We start from the raw sequence: 14,115 nt of genomic DNA on the forward strand, positions 1-14,115 counted from the left end.
TCGCTTTGTTCTCTTAGTTTTTTTTTCTAAGGCCTAGGGAAAACGTCGAATCTGAGTCGTGCCGAATTTATTAAAAAGAGGTTCGACAAAAAGAGTCGACTTAATTCCAGCGTGGTAGCAAACGTCGTACCTGCGTAGACCCTAATTCACAAGTTGCACTTCATGAAACACGTGTCCCCGTGCTATTAGGGACCTTACGAAAACACCACGGCGACGGCGACGACAACGCCACAACACAAAGGCTTAATGAGCAAACACAATCGCTCTGCACGTGCTTTTTACAGTTTGGTACATTTCTTTGTCGTCCCCTGCAAAACAACAACGTGAAATGACCAAATTCAACGTTTTTTGGAGGACGTGAACACACGACTGTTGTGATGAGAGGATTTATGGATATTTAGTTTAATTTGGTTTGCTGATAAAAATATAAAAACCAACGTAGAAAATATTAAGTTCCTTAGTTTCAAGTTCAGTAAACCGTAAACACAACCTGTAGTATTCATTTAGGCGTAAACGGTTCCTATAAGATCATAACGGTAATTGATCGTTGAAGTGTTATTGTAACCTGCGCTAGCCTTTTGTTAAACTGTTATCCACCTGTGTAGCTTTTGAAAGTAATTTTCAGGATAAGCTTAGATTTTATCCAATAGCCTTTCAGAAGTGATTGTTGTATTCTGTAATCTGACTCGTTGGCAAATGATGTAATTCGAACGCTTTACTAGCTTAGGCTTAAATACAAGTGCTTTGTAAGATTTCCTTGGTTACATCCTTGGATATAGTCTTGATATTAAACCCTACGTTGGAGCCAAGTTCTGTGTGGTTTTACTGTCTCAGAGAAATTCGCTTGCCGTAAGAGATCTCGGTCCTTCCCGCAGCCAGCGAGTGTTCCCCAGGAGAAAGGCCTTTACCAAAGAGTTTTTGAAGAGTTTCCCCGTCCGTCCATATTTCCGTTTTGTGAAGGCAAAACCTGTTTTCACACTGTGAATTTTTCATTCTCTTCCTTAACTTAAACGGCACTCCTACCAATTTGGTTCCTGGGTAATTTGTCGTTTGTGTACAAGTTGAATGAGTTAAAATAATCGCTAAGCAGCACAAATGAAATAAAGTGATACTTTCAAATGACGTTTTCGTTGGCGTCACCATCTTGCATTCGTAAGGTCCCTAATTCACTCGATGCGCGGCTAGTTGTTGCTAAGACTTGCTAGCGAAATGCCGAAATACAGTGTTCGTCGGGCCTTTCTTTGGTAATTAATTGTGAAAAATAGAAAGAGAAGACTCAAACACTAAGCATTTATTACAAATAGGCAATTCGAATTTCAATCATTTATATTTAGTGTTCATGAAACACGAAAAACACATTTCCATCACGCTGTGCGATGTCAGCAATGACTTTCTATAGCTCGCCATTCCTGGTCGGGAAATTGTATTTGTACAGCGCATGCTCGTCAGGAGGGGAAACAGTGTTTGGCAGATGGGGGAGTCGGTATTTTTGTGACGTTTGCGCAGTCCATCACATTTGAATCAATTGTTTTGTAATTTGCATGATTTATGAATTGAGTTCAGCGCGTGTTTAGAACGGCGTTTGCTGTAACGCCGAACCACTGTCGCATTATCCGACTTGGCAAGTCGAACTTATGCTGGAGTCAAACCAATTAAGACCCATTAAGGTTACTGTCATGTTTCGCGAGTGCCTTCAGGGAAATCTAGCGTACGCGCGCTGCTTGCGATAAAACCACGGAAAACTATATATCACTGTAAAGCTGATAAATTGAAGTTTGCGAAAATATCGATGTTTTTTTTATTTTGTTGGATACATAAGCGCCCAGAGGCCTGCAAACTCAATACTAGCGACGTATACTCAACTGAATTACCCACTCTCACGTAAAGGCGCACAACCAAACAGACTGGACAACAGGAGATATTATAAATAGGCTAACAAAGTGTGTCAGGCTTTTTCTTTATTCCCATTGGTTTGTGAGAAAACCCATCCTAAAGATACTTTTTCTGCTCCTTTTTGCCCAATGCCCTCGCGCGCTTGCCCCGCTTGGCTTGAAGGAAACGGAAACGACTGCTACGCAGGCTAAAAGATGGACAATGGAAAATTTTTGTAGTCGCGTCGGATGTTAACACGTCACGGGAAAAATATTTTGAATTTCGTAAAAGCCTGACATATTTTGATGCATTAATGTCTGATGACCATTTTGGCCAAATTTCGTTGAAATCTGGCAAATCTACATACCCTATTGATTCATTTGAAGATGGGGAATTCGCGAAAAAACAAAAGCCGTGTTTTCGGCCTTGAAACATTTTCAGAGTTTTCGCACCTCATTAAAATACTTGTCAACGCGCTCACGCCGCCAGCCAATCAAACACAAAGAAGCATTCCCATGGGGAGTTCTGTAGCTAAAAACAAAAAAAAACAATTGGAATTCCCGCGGAAGCATTTAGTGTTCTGTAATATTGTAAAGCGATTTCTTTATGGGAAAAGTTAAGTCTGGCGCGAGAACCAAAACAAAGAAGAAAACGGCAGATAGACGCAGAACATGAAACTGGCAGCCCCAGCGGAGTTTACACGAGACCGGCTATCAGTACACGAGGCTGCGCGCTGAGGTTCGCTTTGAGCCGGTCAACAACGGCGAAAGTAGCTGGATTGTCGCCGGCATCACGTCGATTTCGGACTCCGAACTGATGTTCGACTCTCCACTATTCGATTTCTCGTCCTCGAATTTCTCTGCTGCCGGGACAGTTATTTTTATCTGGCTTGCCCCCATATCTTTCGACGAGGATGGGTTTTAAAGAAAATCTGACTGGTTGTACTAAGAACCCGTGTCGCTCTCCGCGCGCCAGCTGAAGTTTTTTGGCTTTGTCAAATGAACTTTCGACCTTCTTTGGCCACGGTTTTTTCTTAACTTTAGCCCAAGGCGACTTTTCTAGGTTCGCTTTCTTCGTAACAACCTTTTACGCAATGCTTGAATCCAAAATGGAACGCTGTTTCACAGTAAAATGTTACATACAACGCCGTGACATGTGATGAACACGATGCGAAATTTGCAGGTAATTCGAGTTTTGCCGCGTAATATGTCAACACAGTCCCGCATAAATTGGATTATGACACCTTCACTCGCTCACCGCTTTTCCTACAAAACTTTGTTTTTCAGATAGCTCGCGTTCTTTTTAAGATTTCTAACTGCTGTTTTCATGAAACTTTGCATCCCTTTCTTGTTTCAACAATTATCTAAAAAAATTTATTTGAGAAAAATTCGACCTTTCTTCCCTATAAGTAACCTTAATTTGAGATTTTGCGGCAAACGTCGCACCATTCATGCGCCTATTTCAAACTTAATAGCTTCGACGAGTTAAGTTCGTCGACGCATGCCCCAGGCCTAAGTATATATGAGCTTTGCCAAAACCTTCGAATTTTAGGTAAAAAATACGGAAAATGTAAACAAAATTTGACAAGTGTAGTAATTTTTACGCATTTTAATTTGTCCACGTTTTAAAAATGTTTTGAATTAAGTGACATGTTTTCGCGTGGGCCGTAAAAATAACGGCAGATTAACCAGTGGTTTTTAATCGCGACTGCCGTAAACTATAAAAAATAAAGTATTTCTTTACCTTTCTTTTTGTTTTACGTCCTGTTTGCTGCTGTCGTTCCTAAAATAAAGCCAGAGGTTCTTGCTTGAATGTACACGTGCGGGCTTCATGTGTTACGGTATCTGATATTTCGTCTTCCTCCGGTGAATCTCGAAGGGCGCGAAGAGCGCTACAGGAATGCTTTGTCAGTCCTGGTGAACTTCGTAAAGGTTAGCATCTTACAGTATATGCCAATATTGCTCGTCCTGAGGGCATTCCTATACCCAACTGGCTTGTGCTCCTTGTACTATTCTGTTCACTATTCGTAATCCGCAAGGATATTGGGCGATTTTAAAAGGTGACGAAAGGCTTGGAACGATGGGCGAAGGTCAGTCAAATAACAGACGCAGTAGCATGGCATTGACGTCGAGGAAGGGATGGACGAAACAGCAAAGGACACAAAAATAAAAAGACGACGATTCGGAGGACAAGCAACAACTACAAAAAGTGAAGTCGGCCAAGACTCGTTAGCGCTCTACAACTCACTATAACGTGGTTGCATGGGGCTATGACCAGGAGAAAGACGCAACCCGAGACCGACCAATCAAGGGGCGAAAATGACGCATTTTTCCGTGAAGATTGCAAGGCAAGTGCAACGCACAGAAAAAAATTGCCTTTGTATTGTTATGTAGATTTTTAATGGTTTACAAAAAATAAAATATATTTATTGAGGGATAATTTTCAACAAATTCCTCGTAAACTAGTGGGAAAGCAGATGGACAGGGAATCCAAAGTTAATATTAAGGCTTCAGTTCAAGGCACGGTATGGCAGATAGCCAAAAAAAAAAGAAAAAAAAAAGAAGAAAGAAAAGCGTAAGGGGGCTGGGGTAGAGAAATAAAGAAAATGGGATTGGGAAAAGAGAGAAGGGGAGAAAAAGTCATGACACGACGAAATCCTCTTTTATTGACGCAAAACACATAGGAATAGATTATTGTCTTTAAAAACAATACATGATTAATACATCAGCATGCATAATTATGTTGGGGCTGTGCAGAAATTTTTCCCCTCCGCCATAATGTTCGTTTCCGTCGCTCGGCACCACTCAGCAAAACATTTGCACAAAAGTGCACAGCTCTTACGCTTCTCGATAAGCTTGAAGTTTAAAAAGTTGCACTAAATGCTTGTCTTAGTGAGGTTATACCTCGTACCACAGGCCAACCACCCTGCGGTGGTGTAATGACTGTTTGCAATTTGAGACTTTATATTCTCGCGACACAATCGGTTGAAATTTTTACTGAGTAACGATATTTAAAGTCGCCTTTTAACCTTTATGTTGAAATAAAGTTTGAAGGAAATGTTGATTAAGTCACGCGTGGTGTTTTTTTACCATTCATAACCGTAGAAACCCTTTTTTCGCGCGTTTACTGTTTTACAGTGTTGCCGGCCGAAGTCTGGTAGTGAGAAAGGGAGTAAAGGCAGGCAAGAAACCGCCGGCGACCGTTATGGGTCATTCCTTCAAACCGGAATTGTCGCAAAATTTGAAAAATTCTTGCGGTTTTTTCAACGGCACCCGATTAATACATTTCGCCATGTCGTGGCCGAGTTTGGGCTTCATTCGTTACGTTGTCGTTTTGGTCGGAAGTTGCCTCAACATCCGGTCGTTTTAATTTGAAAGAAATTTTTATTTAAAATAAAATTCAGTAAACTTCAACAGCAATACCCAAACGTGGAGAGTTTAATAAAACAATTATTCCATTCGTGCTTGTTGGATATGAGGTTGGTTATAGCCAACTCGATGCCTCGCGCCTCGTTGGCTATTTACCATCTCATATCCAACGCGCGCTCATGGAATAATTGTTAAATATTATTTAATGTTATGATATATACTCCCGTATACCAGTAGTTAAGTAAAGCAGGCTCTTCGGCTCTTCTATGTAAAGTGGCTAGAGTATAGTAGGCCATTTACTATAGGACATAACAATTAGTTTTACACAATGTACCGACCGTGCCGCGAGGTTTCGTTCAGCGTTCAGCGATATTTAACAGCTGATCATGCGCACTGTTCTCGTTCCTTATTCATTCCCGCCAAGTTTCACAGAAAATGAGGCTGTTGTTTACAGATTTTTCAAGCAAAATTTACCTTTAAAATAAGATTTTCAAAGCAGCTTTAGTAAGCTTTCAGTTTTTTCCTCTTTTTCTGTCACTATAACGATATTTTGTGCGAAATTGGCCACGAAATTACTCTGAATAGTTTGTGTTTTAAGCGGTATTCTTTCAATTCGATTGCAGGGGCTTTTACAATGGGTTATCTGCAGCGGCTAGAGTTGGAGAATTTCAAGTCCTATAAAGGAAAGCACACTATTGGACCATTCAAGCACTTTACAGCCATTATTGGACCTAATGGATGTGGTAAGAGCTTATAATTAACTATAAGCTTATATTCCACCTTGCTTCGATATTAACAGATATTAAGGACAGTGCCTACTGATAGCGAAGTATTTTTGCGCAGTTTATCACTATGCGGGAAAAGCAGATCTTAGTAGCGGCTATTGAAATCCAAAAAGAAAATTGGGGGTAACCACACATTTTTTAGAGATAACTAAGCAACAATTATTCTCAAAAGCAGCAAAATACGAAGCAATGTATGGCGCTTTTTTCCAAGTTGAAGCTTTATTATCTCTGAAAAATGCATGGTTACCCTCAATCTTCTTTTTGGATACCAAAATCACTTGCTAAGTTCTACTTACACCATATAGTTTTAAACTGCGCAAAAACATCCCTGTGTTGGTAGCCACCACCCATAGGAAACCCGAGTATCTCGAGATGCGCAGAACGTATGCGCAGTTACAATAGTAAGCACCGTCCTTAATGTCTGATTTGTTGTCACTCATCCGCAAGCATGCATGCTATGAAAATTTAAGCTTAGTTTTCAATGTTAGAAGAAGAAGTGATATGAAAGGTTTAATAAACTTTGTACAGTTATTCGTGACATATTGTTCACTAAAAACTAAAATAGATACCTAATCTGAATCTGCCCCAAATGACTCAAGATCTCAACAGTCCTTTGTCAGCTTTTCAGCAGAACACTTCTTGTATAACCATTGCACACCCCCAATGTGAAAGACGTCTTCGTACAAGGCTTAGAGACTATGAACTTAAATTCTAAGTTCTGTTAGGGACGGTTCATTATTTATGGGGATGACCGGGTTGGATAATTAAAAACAACTTTTTGTTTTTTTCCTAATACCCGTTGTAGAATCATGTCAGAATTTCTAAGCCCGTCCTGACTCGTTTTAAATTTTGCAAAGCCCGGTCAATGGAAATAATACTAAAGTTGACATAAAATTCAACTCATCTATGGAACCAGACAATCTTTGTGAATTTTACATGGCCTTCGTGGTTTGATGCAAAACGCCACGTATTTACAAAATGTTTTTATCGGGTTATTAAACCTCAGTGTCAGAACTTAAACTACAGTACCATATGCCCTTGCCTAGGTGCAGTTGTAAATGATTGTTGATGATTGTATCTTTCCTCTCTATGAACGCCACATTGACAAATCTCTTTGTCACTTTCATACAAGTAAAACTCATTTGCTTTAATGTACCTTCGCATTGCCACATTCTCCGCATCGTCACACTCAAAATGCATTAACTTGCATACAAACTTTATTTTTTCCAAATATGGGCATAGTTTTTTCACCGTCAAAAATGTAAACAAAACGTTCATTTCGAAGAAAATTGGTAACATTTGTAAAGATGTATACTAAAACCCAAAACAACAGACAGGAAAGATCCAAATGAACGAACACCACTAATCACCGGAGATAAGCAAAGCCACGGAGACAAAACTGCCAGTCAATGTTACCTTGCAAGCTTTGTTTTACAGTCGTTTTGTTTTGTTTCGATTCTTTTGCTTGTTTCAGTGCTTTTGTTTTGGTTGTTTGGGCAGTGTTGCTTTTATTCTGGAACCAGGTTTCGTGTTGCTACTTTAAGTTTTTGAGGAGTTTTTTAGTTTCATGTTTCAATTGTACAAGCCTCATTTTGATGACTTAACTGAAACCATAAAATTCCTCTTCCTCGGAGACACTCTGAAAAACAGACCACAATTTGTCGCTGGCATGGAGAGAGTAATCCTGTCACGTGCTTCCCCCAGCTGTTCCTTTCTTTGACTCACAATCGCTTGCTTCAATTAATTCTGCAAGAACGATATCATCTTCACTGTTACTTTCTTCTCTTTCACCTTCACTGACATCTTCCAACATCACTGCAGCTTTGTTGACAGATTTGTCGTCAGCGTGTTTGCCACCACCCTCGCCTGCACCAAGTACATGCAACGAGATTTTTCTCATCTTGTCAGCTTTTGTTCCACTGCTTGACAGTTTGTAATGTTTTAGATATTTTTCCAACTCGGAAACAAATAGTTTTTTTATGTTTCCAGACTGTATTAATTCGAGCCAGGCATACTCTTCAACTGTTTTTTTGAGCACGTTTGTTTTTCTGCTCAATGCGCCCCTTGCTCTGATATTGCTCGGAATTTTCAAATCCTGTAAATGTGCAATGTAAGCTTGTACCGAGTCTTGCTCCACAGCAAATTTCTTTGAGAACTGCTCGACTTCTTCTTTGCAAGACAGGGTGCCTTCACTTACCAGTATCTTAATGTTAGCTCGTGGCTGGAAGTCATCTGGAGCCCGTGGCTTACCATTCTCATCTGTAGTGGGTGTCTCATTTACTATAACATTTAGTTAATGTTAAAAAACTAACAGGCATTGCAAAGATGTGAGAAGCCTGGTGTCTAGTAAATCTTCTTAGTACATCGCTTCGATCCTTTTCTATTTGTACACACATGTAAAGATTATATATATCAGCTGTATAATTATATATTATAATGCTGAAGCTTGGACGTTCACGTTTAAATCAAGGTATCTATTCCTCAGTTTACTACCGAGTTAAATTTGACAGTCAGAAAAGTAAGCAAACGTTGTTTTTGTTGAGAATTCATCATTTGCGCTTAGCGTTTTGTAAAGTTTGGAAAGACGGTTCGTTATAAATATCATGTTGATAATATTAAAAAGTTTGTTTGATATAGTTAGCTGTAGTACAAGAATATTTAGCAGGATTAACCCATTGACCCCTCAAATGCCCGTAACCGCCCGTGCGCAACAACCCCCGAATTTCCTGAAACGCCCGAGACCACCCGTCCAAAATGGCGGCTGGTTCTTTGCCTCTCTACCTCCCCCTGGTGGCTTTTTCGTTTTTTTGTTGTCATGGAGATCAAAAGAGATGGTTAACCAATCAAATGTCATCTTTTGCGGATTTTTTGACCAGTCATGTCAAGCACCCCAAGGTCAGTAATTTTTCCATCGCACGAGGTAATTGAAATTTGTAAAACATGTACTGAATAAATTGAAGGTCCGAGGGCATAACCGCCTTATGTCGAATTTTAGCGCGGCTTTCGATTTCGCACGGATTTGTCCGAATTTTGGCTCTCCCTGGCTTGGAAAACATTTCGCGGTTTTACAATCGTGGACAAAACTCCTTGAGAAAACCAAACACGAACAGAACAAAAACCACTTGCTTACCTCTCCCTCCCACCCCCTCCCCCTATGCAATGAGAACCGAACACAGACAGCCAAAAAACCACTCACTTACTGTTTCTCCCTTCATAATTCTACAACTGTTACTTCTCCCTTCCCCCCTCCCCCTTATGCAATGTTGATGTGGGAAGTGATGCTTGCCAGGAAACTGTTCGTGACCCAAAAGACAACATTGAGTCAGGGGGAGGGGGAGGGGGAGGGGTATTTGGTAGTTTGCTTGTCTACAAGTGAACGCGCTTGGAAGGCAAATTTTTTATAGGTTTTGTCCACGTCAGACTCGTTTTCCAAATTATCGGTAGGCTAAAAGTTTCCACTGTCCACGAGCCGTGTTTAGTCGCACCAGTTGTTGTTTCTATAAGTAACGTTTGAGATGATATCATGGTTTGCTTTTGCGGGTTGTAACAAGCCCAAAATAGATCAAGGCAGTCGGGATAAACAACTTGCGTATCGTACTGGCTAGTTGGTTTCGCTTTTGTTTGGTGAAGTTTGTAAACGCACCGACATCTATGGATCTCTTGAAAGGTTATGAAATTGAGGAATGCAGTTCACAGGAACTGGCGGAAATGTTGTCCAAAGAATCCTTCCTTGGTAGTGATGACTGTGCCGTGATGAATTTTTCAATTCGATTATCAAATCCCGCGGGAGCATCAGAGACAAATCCCGCCATGTGCAAGGTGTTTTGCAAGCCTTAGTTGTGGTTTGCCAGGCTTGAAATTCGGTATGTAACGATTAACTTGACAATTTCAAGGCAATGATTCAATAAAAGTACGATTAACATAGATTTTCAACGGTTAACACCGACTGCCCGTAAAAAAGAATAGATAGTCTTTACCTTTTAATAGAACTGCCGTTAATCGTTGTTAATCGTTGTTAATCGTTGAAATGGCTACATGTCTTCCTGTTAATCGTGTAGAATGCTAGTATTTTGCGTTATGAAGAGTGATATGTCGACAAACGGGACAAAGCTGGATTTTACGCCAGGAAATGGACACATTTTCTCTTGGAGGATGTAACTGTTTACATTTCGGACATTCCTGTCACGTACGTAGTTGTTTGTAACAGAATCAAATAAAAGCGTGACAGCATTCCTTTCGTTCCTCCCGCGAACAACACCGCTTTCGTGTGCCGTGTTTCAAAGACAACGAGTGTATATTGAATACAAGTATTTAATCCTCAGTGCATTGTCCTTTTGGTCATCCAGTGTCTATAATGTTACCGATATATCTTTACAAGATGGTAAAATTTCTCTATAGCATTAATACGAAACACAAAGCGGCGTGAAAAAATACTGGACAATGGTTTTCAATCCCATTGCAGTTGACATGCAAAAGTTTGCACAAATCCGAGCTACATCGAAAAACGGGCTGAAATTCGACATAAGGCGGTTATGCTCCCAGCCCTTCAATTAATACTACTTTAGCATCTTGTGATTTTTTTTGTTTTTTTTTAGGCTAGTTAAAATGACTTTTGGGCTAGTACATGCTAGCCACAGCTTACCCGAAGGGCAAGCTGTAAAGCTGACTTTCTTTGCACCCTGATCACGTTACAACTTTTCTTTTTCACCTAAAAACTACGGCCTTTGCAAATTCCATTTTTGTAATGACCTCCGCAGAAAAACGCTTGGTTATTTACAGCGAAGAAACCGCTATGAATTTAAGTTGCACATTGAATATATGATGCTGGATTTTATTTTATCAAGTAGAATTTGAAGAACTTTGAAAACCCAGTCGTAAACTGGCTGCATGCACAAGAATTGAAAGCTGCCTTTGTGAACAGTTTCATATTAGGTTCTCATTTTGAAACTTCAAAATTAATTAGTCCGTGGATTCAATAGTTATCTCTGTACTGAAATTGTGAATGAAATGAATTTGAGAAAGAAAAGAAGTTTGTGTTTTCAACTTTTTATGTCAGGTTTTTATCAAATAAACTTCGCTGTTTCACCTCCAACGGAATTCAAATTTGAGCAAAATTTGCATACATCGGGAAAGTCTTGCATTCAGTGCCTGATCAAATTTCAACTGCAATGTTCATCAGTATTCACTGGATGGAAATATCTCTGCAGAATCTTTTCCCTTTCTTCCAGAAATTTTTTTTGGTGAAAGATTGCATTGAAGAAATTACATGTTTTGTGGTCGCAGTAAAATAATTTTCCGTGGGAAATAAATTCATCGAACACGACAGCACTGCATGCCTGTTGTACATTATTTTCGTCGTGTCAGAAATGGATTTCAACCACAAACTAGCCTGTGAAACTACGAAAAGGCCATGCTAATCAAAATAGTTGCTTTGTTCAGAATCCTTTTAATCTCCTCATTTGATGCTGCAATACGAGTAAAGAGGGCTTTTATTTATTTCAAAACTTGAACTTCAAATGACTGTGAAGTCACAGCCATGCATGGCATGATATGAGGCTGATTGATCGCACCGTGAAGTCGAACTTCAAAGAAAAATACCTGTCACGCGTCACTTTTGCTTAGCAGAAGGATTAACCAGACAACACTTCTACCAAAATGACTTTTTCCACAATGATTCATCGTTTGCCAACTTTTGCCTCGCTTACTATTGTTTCGTGAATCTCCTTACCCTCTGGAGAAATTCTTCATAGGAACACCCCCCAACCCCTCAGAAATTTCCGTCTATTAACCTCCCCTTCCCCTCGGAATTTCCATTGACCTTCCGTTGGGGGGGGGGGGGGGGGATATGGATATTTTCTGGAACTGCACATTAGTTCAATATGTTAGTCAATTAGTTCAATAAAGTTCAAGGCAATATACTTGTGTGTGCATTGTGAAAATTAGTAGTGCGTTTTCTTGTACAGTGTATTAATAAACAAGTTAGTTTAGATACAACAGCAGAGTCACTGTGCTTCTTTCCACTCTATGGGCCTGTATAAGTAACTGCCGAATACCCTGCCACATCAAACATGTTGCTGACAAGTAGTGGCTACCCAGTACACCGCTAAAGTCTTGAGAATGTGTTAAACTGTGTAACTTGTTAAGGAGCTGGCTATGCAGTCCACAGAGAACAATTAACTGTAGTTGGAAAGGCATCTTAGGTGCTGCTTACATGGTATGAGGCCTTTCAGTGGGGGGAGGGGGGGGGGTCTGGCGTCTTTTTGTTTGGTTGTTGACCATGGTGTCTGTCAAATTGTTAGGGACAAATGTTGCTGTCACATTTATTCATGAAATTATCGGAATGCAAAAAAATATCACTGTCGGTGCATGAATTTCTTGATGTATCTTTCTAAATTCAAAATTCTTGCCCCAGTAACATTTTTTTTTGTTTCAAGCAGAAAATGGACTAAATCAAGGTTTTTTAAAACCTTAATTGTTAAACAAAAGACACAGAAATCGCTCTATATTGTGACTATTATGTGTACCCACAACAATCGAGCATAGTACTGTACTGAATGAGAACAACTTCCCAGTACAGTAACTGTTATTAGATAATGTTCAACACAGGCACACAACGTAATATTTTTATTTTTCAAGCAGAAGAAAGATCCTCGTAGTTACTACACAAATTAAGCAGTCGCGAAAAGAAAGCCTGAAAAAAATTCAGGCTTAAAGGGTATTGAACCCATCACCTCTGCGATGCCAGTGTAGTGCTCTACCAACTGAGCTATCAAGCCAACTGTGAGTTCGTAATATACCCGCAAAGGATAAATAAATAAATATATGAAACATATATTTTGAACTGTGGATGAAAGATCAAATAGAAGAAAGATCCTCTGAATGTAACTGTGAGGATCTTCTGTTTGATCTTTCATCTACAGTTCAAAATATGTTTCATATATTTACATTTATTTAAATTTTTTTTACAAAATTTAGGAAAATCCAATTTGATGGATGCCATCAGCTTTGTGTTTGGCGAACGTACTCAGAGTCTGCGAGTTCGTACTGTCAAAGTAAGTATTAATCATTCAGGAAAGATTAAAATTAATATTTTCAGTATTTATACTGAGAACCCTATAGATCGGTAAATTCTGTTCCTCCCTTCCATGCCACTGCCATACAATTCTGCTCTGGGGAATTGCTCAAGATTAAAAGTGTTGGGAAGGCAAAAAGATTTTTTGCTTTGAAATTTTCATATTTTGTGGAGGGGGTGGGGAGGGAGGTGAGGGAGTGCCGGGGGCATCTTTTTACCCAGTTTTTTAAACATTGTGAAATTTCTAAGAAATGTTTGAGTGTGTAAAACAGCAACTGGATGGTTGTTACTAAGTTTCAACAGTAAATTGCTAGGTGATCTTGGTGAGTTGGCACCTGTGCACATGAGTAAATGGCATCAAAAAATCTTCTTTTTTACCTCATGTAGGGTGAATCATAAATCATGTAGTAGGTTTGTAGAAGCTGATGGCTGCTCAGTGACTCTTAACGAGACCTCTGAATTTGGTATTTGGTTATGCAAAAACCTTTAAGTTTTACCGGGCCCGATGAGTATATTCTTAAATGTTTTTTCGCCGATTACACAGTGATTGCAGACATGGTACTTGGCCAATGTTTTCATAAATTTATAAGATTTTAAAATTCAGTTTTCAAAGCTAACAAAAATTGCCTTCCGTTAAGAAAGATTTATCACCAAAGACACTTATCGGGCCCATAAGTTACCGGGACTTTTGAGAAACGGGCCCCTGGGTACCTATTGAGGGATAAATATTTGGGGGAAGGTTGTCACTCTCAAATGCAATAACCTTTCCCCTTCATTTCCCAAATGATGCTGTTACATGTCTTTTTTTGCTCCTTTGAACATTACCTTGGGAAACAGTTCACAGAATGCAGCTTGGTGTGGTGTAGAAAGAACTTGAGATCAGGTTATAAAGTCAGTCTTATTCAGCAGCTCTAACTGACACAATCTACAATGAAGCTTTTTTTCCCCTCAATCTGTTTATTGGATGCTTGTCTTTTAACTTCTGATTCTAAGGACAAATTAGTGGAGAAGGTGATAT

At 39.6% G+C, this 14,115-nt stretch overlaps 1 protein-coding gene and 1 long non-coding RNA gene across 6 annotated transcripts in view; one reads left to right on the forward strand and one right to left on the reverse strand.

Moving 5' to 3' along the window:
• The window catches only part of LOC146457748 (uncharacterized), a 91,145-nt gene that overhangs the window by 70,138 nt on the left and 6,892 nt on the right, over window positions 1-14,115 (reverse strand). The gene's annotated exons all lie outside the window — the stretch shown is intronic.
• Window positions 5,621-14,115, forward strand: part of LOC146457753 (structural maintenance of chromosomes protein 1A-like) — a 93,151-nt gene continuing 84,656 nt past the window's right edge. For 4 of the 5 annotated variants that reach the window (XM_085091461.1, XM_085091463.1, XM_085091464.1 and 1 more), the window contains exons 1-3: window positions 5,621-5,744; window positions 5,864-5,983; window positions 13,001-13,077. In XM_085091461.1, the coding sequence (XP_084947587.1) occupies window positions 5,875-5,983; window positions 13,001-13,077 (186 nt within the window). In that variant the 5' untranslated portion in view covers window positions 5,621-5,744; window positions 5,864-5,874. Of the gene's footprint in view, window positions 5,745-5,863; window positions 5,984-13,000; window positions 13,078-14,115 lie in introns of those variants that run through there. The other variant, XM_085091465.1, reaches the window with a different exon arrangement.

The sequence above is a fragment of the Pavona decussata genome, unplaced genomic scaffold (genome assembly GCF_977016875.1).
Source record: "Pavona decussata unplaced genomic scaffold, jaPavDecu1.1 SCAFFOLD_237, whole genome shotgun sequence".
Classification (NCBI taxonomy): domain Eukaryota; kingdom Metazoa; phylum Cnidaria; class Anthozoa; order Scleractinia; family Agariciidae; genus Pavona; species Pavona decussata.